An 11,516-nucleotide genomic window follows, 5' to 3' on the forward strand; every position below is an offset into this window, starting at 1 on the left:
CTTTTCAAACCCTTCTCTGGGTGGTAGGAGGGGGAGAGTGAGGGGAGCAGGGAAGTTGCCAGTAGGCTGTTTGCAGCAAGACACCAGACCTTCCCAGTAGGGAGGCTGCACTCGCTCCCCGGAAGGAAAGGAAAACAAGCACAAGGGACTGACTGAGGAGAGGAGTAGCAGGAGCCTGTGCCACCTATAAGGATTTGCCTTGCCCCAAACCTGAGTCTCCAAGGCTAAAAAGGACTGAGCCTACTGAGGCGAACAAGGTATTTTGCAACATATTAAAAACTTTTACTGTCTACTGTTGGAAGCTAGATAAACAGTACATTTTTTTCTGTTGTGAGTAGAAAGACCAACACAACAGCAATAACACTGAAGTTATGTACAGTTGAAATATGAACTGTTAGAGTAGAATATCATACACTGGATTAGCACACAGTTTTCTGTTTACAAACTGCTTTGGAATACTTTTGAGAAAAGGGGAATTAGCTCACAGGGTAGCATGTTTTCTTAGTGTGTCTGTTGAGGAAGTGGGATTGATGCTCACGTTCTCCAGTATGCATTTTGACGAGATTATTTATTCTAAAACTGAAAATCAGTAAAACGCTATAAACACATTCAATATTAGCTTTATTCAAAGCTAAAACTTTCTTTTTGGATAATGACATAGTCACATGCAACAAGCAGAATTTCTATATTTCTTCCAGGAACAAATACATATCTTTGGTATATACCCTAAATTAAGACTAAATCATTAACAGGAGCAATGAAAAGCTGTTCTGAATTTGTTTCAGTCTGGATGTGAAGGATTTGTATCTACACTGTACTCCGATTTCTCTTTGACTGTCTGATTTTTATACGTTGTAACATGCTCCTGTAAAATTGTTTGTGCCAGCTCAAGAAAAATAAATTTATGCATCTAGACACTATCACTAATATTGTGATAGATCAGACCATTTCAATTACATTCTGCTAAACTAAAGAGTTAGCTTTTGAGTTTTTATTTGGCCTAGAAACTCCACAGTTTCATCAAACAACTTGGGGATGTTAACCCCCTACAACTTTAGTCCTGCTAATCTGCTCCTGTTTAAATGTATTTCACAGTATCCTAGTTCTCAGCACTCTCACCTTTTGAAAAGTGACCATTTCAGGAATGGTAACTTCATTTACATGCTTGTTTTATCCGTCACTGTGTAAAACTACAGAGAATTTTTGTTAAGATTTTATATTCTAAGGCTGTCTACACTACAAAGTTAAGTCGACTTAAGTCACATCAATGTACAGCCACCACTGTAATTAAACTGCTGTTGCATGTCCACACTATGCTTCTTGTGTCAGCGGAGCGCATCCACACTACACAAAACTGTATCGTGTAGACATGGTCCAAGATTCACTTACAGCCAGAGACTTTTCAGTAGTAGTTTACCCACCCAAGTCGAACATGAATGGAAGATCAGACAGTGATAAAGACAGTCATACCTGATCTCTTTTTGAATGCAGCATCTGACTTTACTTGCATCACTAAGACCATGTCTACACTACACAGTTTTGTCCACATAAGGCAGTGTACGTTGACCTAACTATAGAGATGAACACATTGCAATGCTCGTCCTGTCATTTTAATTTGCTTTCTGTGCTGACATAATAAAACTGCCTCGATGAGAGGCGTGGAGCTTAGGTTGACGTAGTTAGAGCGAACACAGTGTCAGTGTAAACACTGCGTTGCTTACGTTGCCTTAAGTGGCCTCCACGAGGTATCCCACAGTTCCCACCATGGCCACTCTGGTCACCGTTTTGCACTCTGCTGCCCTGCATCCAGGTAGACAGGTGAAAACCTCTCCCCTGTTAAAAGCCCCCGGAAGTTTTGAACTTGCTTTTCCTGTCTGCTTGGTGTGGAGAGCTCATATAGCAACTGCCCAGATGAGCAGACCGGCTCCACACAGCAAACTCGCTCCTACCTGGAGTACACAGGAAGTGGTGGAACTCCTGGGTCTGTGAGGAGAGGAGATGGCAGTAACGGCTCCACTCCAGCCACAGGAACTTGCTTGGGTATGGAGAAGAAGGGCTACGTTAGGGACATGCATCTGTGCCATGTAAAAAAGAGCTGCAACAGTAATAGAAGAAGGCAAGGGAGGCAAATAGTTGCCTTTAGTGCATAGCTACAGACGTGCTGCTTCTACAAGGCCAAGAGGTGTCAGGGTAGTAGTGAATAGCCTCCTCGTTGAGCTCCTCTTGTAGCCTTGTGTTCAAAACGCACAGCCCAAGACTGAAGGAGGTTGGCGTAGATGACCTCCTGATGTCCCTTCCAACCCTGTGATTCTATGAAGAGCAGTGCAGGAACCATGCTTTCTGACACAGATCGCTGGCTAGCAGGTTACCAGGCAGTTGAAAAGCGGCTAGTAGGATGCCCATGGAATGATGGGATTAAGAAATGTGCATCATGTGATGCTGAACCTGCCCCCATGAGGCATTGCAAACCCTTCCCAAAACACCCTGTGGCCAGCTGCACAGTGGGATAGCTCCCTATGGTGCACTGCTCACTGTCAATGGAAAAGCTGCTCCTGTGGGTGCACTCAAAAAGAAACAAACAAAAAAAGGAAATTATTTCGATTTTGTTAATCAGACAAAAACTTCAGCCCAAACTTTTTATCCTGAAAAGGAACATGTGCCAGAGACTCCATTAATTCCTATTGGATGAAAAAGAAGTTCCACTTCCATTTAGACTTAAACAGTTTCTTTTAGCCTTTATGTTGTACATTTTAAGACAATGCTGTTACCACCTATGAATTATATATACATGGTGAGAAAGATAACTAATCAAGTTACCTCTTCTGGGGTCAGGGTGATTTTTTTCAAATTTCTTGTCTCTGAGTTTGGTCCATGTCTTTTCGAATCTCTTGTTGTCAATCACCTATTTTTTATCTCCTATTCCATTACTTTGCAGACTGAGTTTATTAAATTACCTCATCTGTGTACGTATCTATTCTAATCCCTTAATGAAAATGTTTTCATGCATAAATCACGATAACTAACCTAAACTAATACATTTTTGTTTATCCTGCTAAAACTTACCTTTGTCTATTTGTGACATCTAGTCTGTGCTGTCAACCACACTGGCTCCACTGAGGTGTTTTTTTTCTTACTAGTCTGTTTTTGTGGCCTTGGGTTTTTATTTATTAGCTTGTCTTGATAGGAGGGATGCGAGCAGCTGGAGCTTACAGTTCCCTTATGAAACTCTGCTTCACCCTACTGTTAGCACAGACCAAGGAATGTATAGATGAGACACACAAATGAGATTTCATGATTTACACAACTGTGAAACCGTTTCAGCTAAGTTCTGAAATGCTGCGTCAACAGAGAGACCTACAAAAATCAAAAGTTCCTTTATATTTTCTTATAAAACTATATATAATATTCATTTCTCCAACACTATTTACTATATATATTTGACTAACATCATTTATTACACAGTTTTCTAACAGATCCTAAGGGTCTTTGCTATGGGTTTTTATGTGGATGGCACTTAGATACTATGGTGGTGGGCAGCAGGATAAAACTCTAAGAAAGAAAACCATGAGAATGATACATTTTATTTGTTAACAGGCTTCCCTTGGAGGTTTCTGACAATAGCTTCTGCACTTCTCAAACATGTATCCTTTATAGCACTCCAAATAGGTAGAGAAATATACTCCCAAGTAATTTCCAATTAAGGTGGATATGTCTGACATGTAACTCAATATGATAATCAATTCCATTTTCTTTGGAAGTCTGGCTACTTGCTACCTACCCCAGGAATGCTGGGGCATCTAAGTTATGAGAGAGAGAGAGTGTGTGTGTGGGGGGGGGGTGGACTAGGCCCTGAGGCCCCCTACTGGAGGCCTCACAGCCCTGCCATATTCTGCCGCAAAAAGGGCAGTAGAGAGGTCCTCCAAGCTGCCTGGAGTGGCTGCGTGGGATGCAACCAATCAGCAAAGAGGCTGCAGGGAGAAGTCAATCAGGGCCTGTCAGCTTGGTATAAAAGGAGCTGCAGGCCTAGAGTGAATTCAGTCTGCTGCTGGCAGGGAGTGGGGAAAATGGGAGCGGCTGGCTGGCTGGAAGCCTGAGCATGGCTCCTGACTGGCTACTGGGACTAAGTATGTAGTTACTGGCAGGGACCAGGGGAGTGAGGAAGGACCAGCTGGCTGGTTGCCTGGATTCAACTAAGATAGGCTATGGGGAAGTGGCCCAGGGAAATGCAGAGCAGCAATTAGTAAAGGGATGCAGCTCAAGGCTGCTGTACTTAGAGTCACTGGGTTGGGACCTGGAGCAGTGAGCAGGATTGGGTCCCCCCTCCACCAGCCCCTGGGTGGAAGTGGCTATGGTTTTAGGAAGGGAATTAGAAGTGTGGCACACCAGGGAAAGGGGTTGCACTACCAGGACTGAGTCAGTGGGGAGCTATGGTCAGCCAACTGAGTTCAAGAGGAGTGGCTCAGCTGGGGACACTGAGGACTCAAATGAAGGCAAAGAGTCTCCAGGGAGGAGGCCTTGGGGGTGCTGCTCCACTGAGAGCAGGAACCTTTGCAGGACTGAGCCCAGGAAAAGCTACAGAGAAGGACATGCCCAACTGAGGGTGCTGTGATGGGCTGTTTTAGAAGACTGAGCCCAGGGAGGGCTGCAGAACTTTCTGGATTATGTACCCTGGAAGGGGGAGTTTGTTTTGCACATGGACAGAGAATGACTTGGCCGAAGGGCTGAGTCATCAAAGACCAACCTGACAAGTACAGTGGCCAATGGGGGAGGGGGGGTTCTGTGAGAAGAGGAAAAACTGCAGGCATGCACACAGTCAACCAGGGTGCTTGCGAGAGATGAATGCACCCATTACAGAGATTAGATGTTTACATAAACAAGAATATCCAAGTTATATCCTTTCCAAACTCTTTGTTTTGTAACTATTATAAACCCTCATGCCTCAGTGCTAGCTGGTATCAACAGGAGGGTTAGCAGAAACTTTCCCTGTGCACAGGTTAACTCTTTACGGCAGGTTCTCTTGCACCACGTATGAAGCATCTGGTGCTGGCCATGAGTGGTAACAGGATTCTTGATGAGATGGACCATTGTCTTTGATCCAGGATGGTAATTCCTGTGAGTAAACTGTACAGCGTGTCTTTGGTCAGGAGCTTGCACTGAGGTGGTTACACTGATGCAAATTGCACTAGTAGTTTGATTGACCTTAGTTCTGTTACGCACTGATGATTCAAGGAATTTACTCTAAAGATGTGACATTGTTCACAAAGTAGGTTACAGATGTATTAAGATATCCACAAGTGTGACCCTCCCTGACAGCAAAGCTTTAAAATGGTTGTAAAATTCCCCAATGCCTTATATTAAGAAAGTTTCTCTGTATTATACAGCATATATTTTTTGTTTGGACATTTCTCAACCATCTGTTACTTACGAATAACCATGGGCAGTTTGTGAGATGTGACTGGATCACTTTGATGTGGCACATCTCAGAGCCAGGTGAATCATAGTTGGTTCTAGTAGAATAGCATCTGTGGAAATATAGTCTGGCCAGAGACAGTGTTTTTTAGAACAGTATTAGCACAGCATCATTAAATAAGTGGGATCCTGTCACAGATTTTTAGTACTGGCCTAACTTTTCCTGAAACATTGTGCATAGTACCAGAAATAACCTCCTACTAGTGATTTGTGTCGCAGTAGAGCTCAGAGACCCCAAACAACATAAGGGGCTACATTGTGCTGGCCATACAAACATCTACTGAAGGAAAATGCAGGGGTTGATAAAACAATCTTACAATCTGTGTGTAATTAACCATTCCTTTTGTGTGTTAGGTGAATCAAGTTAGCAACTGGCTGTGGTATAGTTATATCTTACACCATACATTCTGTAAAGTGATAATCCTTAATGAGAGCTGGTGAGCACCTCCATATTTACAGCAGTTTGTTCTGTAGGTGAATACATTATTTCTTTAATCATAAGTAAACCACTTACAATGTGTTATGAACTAGATCTATTTTAGGATGACTTATCTATGTGGTCTTTACTCTTGCAAAGTCAGAAACATCTGCAAAATGTTTTTTTAATCTATGCTGCTGTATACAGGTGGCAAACCCCTTGAATTACCAGCCACCATGGCAGCTGTGGGATTATGAAAACACCTGTTTTGACTGACTACCTGACAAGATAAGAAAGCAAAAATACTGCGAAATGTATGGTCAAATCTCCCTGCACAGCTACTTTGTATGCAGTGCCTCTTTTCAGCACTAACCTTAAGTGTCACAGGGCTTTCTGAGAAGTTAATGTGGAATCCCCCATGATTTCCACAGCCATGCATTTGGGGACTTTGAGGAGATGGTTGGCCTGGGATCTTAATCTTTATATTAGTTTTGTTATGGGGGATATGGGGAGCAAGGCACTGGGCTCTCACTTAAGATCTAATCCTGTTACTAGTGAAGTCAGTAACAAAACTACCATTGACTTCAGTAGTGCAGGAGGAAGTGAGTGCCATTCTAGATCTAATATAGGTATACAGTGGAAGGAATACTACAGGCATCAAAATTAGAAACTAGCAATGAACTGAAGTGATATTTTTTCACCTAAACTGCTTTGTTATTCCATCCCTCCTGACTTTTCTGAACTAATCTTATGATATGATGCTTATTTGCATTAGTTCCCCATTTATCCCCTTTTGTGAAAGCATTCCACTCCAGGAGAGTGGAAGTTTGTGCTGTCCCATTCCACTTTAACTGCAGCTTTTCTCCCTTTAGTATTAAGGCAATGTAATTGTCAATGCTACGTCCTTTAATGGGCATGTGGAAAGTATCTTTAACATTTGTCTTATACCCTTACTACTTTATACATAAAGGAGCCTGAATAAGGGTTTCTTGCTTATTATCTTGGACACAAAAGAGACTGCTCTCTCACTGCTGTGCATTGCATTCCATTCCCCATTTACAGCTAGCTACCCACATGGAAGGTAGCATAAAGACATCTTAATAAATTGGAGTGAATATTGGATTAATTGAAAACATAACACTATTCCTTTATGGAGACTTCACGTGAACAGGTTTCAGAGCGTTAGCTGTGTTAGCCTGTATTAGCAAAAACAAGGAGTCTTTCTGGCACCTTAGAGACTAACCAATTTATTTGGCCCACGAAAGCTTATCCCCAAATACATTGGTTAGTCTCTAAGGTGCCAGAAAGACTCCTTGTTTTCACATGAACAGAAATTCTCAATCTGTTTGAGCAAGCATTTGTGGAGATATTTATGCCTTTCTCTTCCCAGTTTTTCCTTTTCTACTGTATATTTTAAGATTGATGTTTGTGATGGGAAAGCATTAGTTCATACAGAGGAGGATCCAATTCTATAATCAGAACCTTCGCTAAAGAACAGCTTTCAAATACAATTCTAAAATGTTTCTATAATTTTATTGACCTAGTTACTAATGTGGGACTTGAAAGGTTCTGACCCATCTGTTTGTGTTCACATGTAAGGGTGTCACCAATTATTGTGTACTAAGAATTGCAATTGGACAGTCATCAATTTTAGTTCTACATCCTCTCTGATCAAGATCAGTACCAGATGCTTAAAGGAAAAAAGCAAGAAAACATGTTATGGACAACTTGAAATAATCAATGTTTCTTCCTAACACTTATGAATCACAGGTTGGTTTGTGGTCTGAAGAATAAAGTATAAGGGCTTTAGGCGCCCCCCCGCCTCTTTTAAAATCTTTTATTCCTATTAGTGTCTTATCCTAGTAAGCTCTTAGCCTCTGCCATAATGTACTCTAAGTTAGTAACACTCATTTCTGAATCCTCTCTAGGTATGCTGTATTATTTGTCAGGGTGAACCAGAACTGAACTCAGTATTCCAAATGTGGTGTACCATGACTTCAAGGAATTGCCATTTTTGGTAGTATTTTCTATTCCATTCCTTATGCAGCCTACCCCCTTGTTCAGTTTGACTGCTGCTCCACAGAGACCAGAATTTTTCACTGAACTAAAGACACCCACAACTTCCTTCTTAGTGATTTAATTTAGAACCCAGCAGCCTGTATAAATATTTCACATTATTCCTTCTAACATACATTCCCAGGCATATATCAGCATTAGTTTTTGTGTGCCTAGCTTAAGTGCTACTGCTGACTAACAGTTGTCATTTACAAGTTCTGTCCTCCTTGCTATTTACCCCCTTTCCAATAACTTAGTACTGCAGAACACTTGAATACTTTGCTTACTTTTTTTACTGTACTGAATGTTGACTAATTCAATACAGTAGGATTAAATGATCAGTTTCTAATGTATTGAACTTTATTCATCTTTAGCTTGTTTTCAGTTTTCTAGAGAAACTTTTTTGTCATGTTCAAATACTCTTGATCTCACTTACATGTAGGGAAGCTGTGCATAATCTGAAACAGTGTGAGAACTGACCTTGTGCTCTGAGAGCAGATGAGTATAATTAAATAGCTAAAGGCCACTTTTCCACATCTATAAAATGTCTGTAATATTAGTGTTATGCCTACATGCTGCATCCTCTGATTTAAATTCCCACTGCAATGGACGAGAGAAAATGACCGGAGAGACAGTCTGAATTATGTTTTATGAATTTATAAATCTTACAGTAATAGGGGTTACTATAGGAAAATGACCTAATGTGAAACTTGGACTTCATTGTAGCTTGTTATGGTAAAAGTTCAAAGCAGAAAGACATCTTAACAGCAATTAAACGCTGATGGGAGGAAGAGAGAGCAGTAATCTGAGGGAAAAGGAAAAATGGTTACTTTGTTCTTTTAAACTCCTGGAAAACAAAATGAAGGCTGCTGAAGTGTTCAAGATTTAGCTTAATTTTTTGTAATGCATACAAAGGAAAAATTATAATGCCAATGGATTTTAATTTCGAAAAGTCACAAGCACTAATCTCGCTGTAGTAAAAATATTAAAGCATAAATGCAACTTAAATCAGTGCATATTATGTCAAAAAGCAGTGGTTCAAGATGAATTTTGACATTTGGGCTTTAAAATACATAAAATTTGTAAGCTTGTTCTACCAAGCACTTGACTGAAAATACACATCACACTGAAATATAAGTAACCCATTTTATCCAAACAAATATCGCTGTTCAATTGCAGCTTTTTGCAGTCCTTCAGAGAATCTAGTTATTTACAGTGCTGACAGTGGTGTTCACCAACAGGTCACCATCATGAGTTTTGCCACGGAGAATAATATTCTTAAACGTGATGCAGATCAAGGGAAGTACTTGAAAAAAACAGTAAAACTCTGCTGTTAAGTTATCATTTCATTACAGCAACCTAACAGTCTTTCCAGTAACAGTCAAGAAGTCATCATCAGCCAAGGCACGAAGTGCTTCTTCAAACATTTCTTTAGTGACAGCCTTAGAGAAAAGAGAAATGTTTGAGAAAATATACAAAAGGCTATGTTACAAAGCCCCAAAGAAAAATCATGGGATTCTGCTTGTCTCACCAACTTCCATGTCAAGTTTGCCAGGTTTTAGGTAAAAGTTTTGTCTTTTCAAACTGTAAAATTCATCCTGGAATGCAACAGTTAAAGTGGGTTCTTTCTGGCTTGTGCATCCTCAGTGGTAATAAGAGATTCTGCAATCATTTTGTTGATGTGCAAACCAGAATAGACACCTATAGCTGACAAGAATAATCAGCTTTTTTTTGTCAGTCAGACAAGGATGTAAATAGTCAAGATCTCTTCTATTCCACAGATGGAACTTATATCTATGAAAGAAACACTAACTGAAACCAGAATTAAGCTAGTTAATCAGGAACACCTAATGACCAACTGACTAGCAAGCTAATCTTATGCCTGCTGATGTGTCAGGTGGACAGCAAGTAAATAGATTCATAGATTCCAAGGCCAGAAGGGTCCACTGTAAACGCTGATTACCTGTATAACAAACGGCATACGTACAATTTCTAGAGTGTATCTTTTAGAAAAACATCCAACCTTGATTTAAAAATTGTTCAACTTCCATTAGATCGTATTATATCTTTCTCTGTGAGATTGAAGAGCCCATGCTTAATATTTATTCCCCAAGTAGATACTTAGACTACAGTCAACTTACCCCTTAGCCTTCTCTTTGTTAAGCTACATAGACTGAACTCTGAGTATCACTTTAAGGCATGTTTTTGAATCCTTTAATCATTTTTAGGGGTCCTCTCTGAACCCCCTTTAATTTATCAACATCCTTCTTGAACTGTGGGCACCAGAACTGGACAAGTATTCCAGCAGCAGTTACACGAGTGCCAAATACAGAGGTAAAATAACCTCTCCACTGTTACTCGAGATTTCCATTTAGTTTTCCTAGTCAACTGAGATACAACTATAATCGGTACTGAGGACCATGCTGAGTACACAGAAGATCCCCCCAGGAGATGGAAACTTTTTTTTAACTCAGAGTAGTATACAAAGAAAGCAGAAACTTACTGCGTCAGACTGTGCACGGAGATCATCAAAAAGCTGTTGGTATTTTAGAGCTGGTGTTTTGCCCTTTGACTGGATAAGCTTCTTCAAGGCTTGAGCCAGCTCCTCCTTACGTTTACGGGCCGTGGCACTTATCCCTTGGAAAAAAGTACAGAAAAAGTTACAAAGGATATAATGTTGACTTATTTCTGCTTTAAATATGACAATGTCAACATTAGGAACTGAATTCTTTGTAGCTGAAAGAGGGCTAACAATATAGGCTGCTGTATCAACTGTTCACTTCAGGTATTAGCCACGTTTGGGGAAAGTTTTGCAGATTTCAAACATTGTTTCAATTCAAAATCAGATTTCATTGTAAAATGAATATACTGACTTTGAAATTACATCCAGGTTTGACATTTATTACCTGGATTGCTCAATGTCCAATCTGAAGCATTTACAAATCCACAAACCAATCACTGAGGATATCACCAAACTGAAATAGCATATATAGTTTTCTAAAGCCAGACCCATTAGATACTAATTTATCCTTATGTGAGCACAAACCTGTAGTGAGAATGGATATGTCCACAATGCCAGTTCTTGGATCAGTAGCAGACTGTTTCAGAGCTTCCCGATGGAGTCGTTTTGCTTCTTCGACATCAATTGTTTCAACCTTGTCAGAAAAACGTACTTTAGCATGAGCTTCTGCCAGACGGATCAAAGACTCAAGCTGTCTGGGATATGCAGAAACCATTCCTCTACCACTGCCAATCTTTCTCATGTCCACATAAGCCTGAAGGAGAAGGAAGGGGGGAATGTTTTATGTATGAGTAATTCACAGATGTACTATGTAGGATGTATCCAGACTCCTCCTTTCAGAGGATTATCAGCCTGGGGGGGGAAGAAAAAAATCCAAATAGCATGTAGCCCCTTAAACATAAGTGCCATATACATCTTCACTATTTCCCTTGCCATGACTGACATCTACCACAGCTAGTATGTCTCTCCTTGTGCTTGATCCTGGAACAAAGCCGTAATAAACTGGGCAGATTATTCCTGCAACCTTACACAGTATCTTTGGGGATCACAGTG

General features: G+C 40.5%; 1 protein-coding gene and 1 long non-coding RNA gene across 4 annotated transcripts in view; one reads left to right on the forward strand and one right to left on the reverse strand.

The window, feature by feature from the left end:
• The window catches only part of LOC125632428 (uncharacterized), a 12,766-nt gene continuing 1,250 nt past the window's right edge, over positions 1–11,516 (forward strand). Inside the window, exon 1 of the long non-coding RNA XR_007355302.2 lies at positions 1–257. This is a non-coding gene — a long non-coding RNA (uncharacterized LOC125632428). The remainder of the gene's footprint in view (positions 258–11,516) is intronic.
• The window catches only part of LOC125632425 (DNA replication licensing factor mcm4), a 20,770-nt gene continuing 17,837 nt past the window's right edge, over positions 8,584–11,516 (reverse strand). For all 3 annotated transcript variants that reach the window (XM_048840611.2, XM_048840610.2, XM_048840613.2), the window contains exons 15-17: positions 10,989–11,217; positions 10,446–10,579; positions 8,584–9,384 (exon numbers count right to left, since the gene is read on the reverse strand). In XM_048840611.2, coding sequence (XP_048696568.1) covers positions 9,292–9,384; positions 10,446–10,579; positions 10,989–11,217 — 456 coding nt within the window. In that variant the 3' untranslated portion in view covers positions 8,584–9,291. The remainder of the gene's footprint in view (positions 9,385–10,445; positions 10,580–10,988; positions 11,218–11,516) is intronic.

Source organism: Caretta caretta, chromosome 2 (genome assembly GCF_965140235.1).
Source record: "Caretta caretta isolate rCarCar2 chromosome 2, rCarCar1.hap1, whole genome shotgun sequence".
In the NCBI taxonomy this organism is placed as follows: Eukaryota; Metazoa; Chordata; order Testudines; family Cheloniidae; genus Caretta; species Caretta caretta.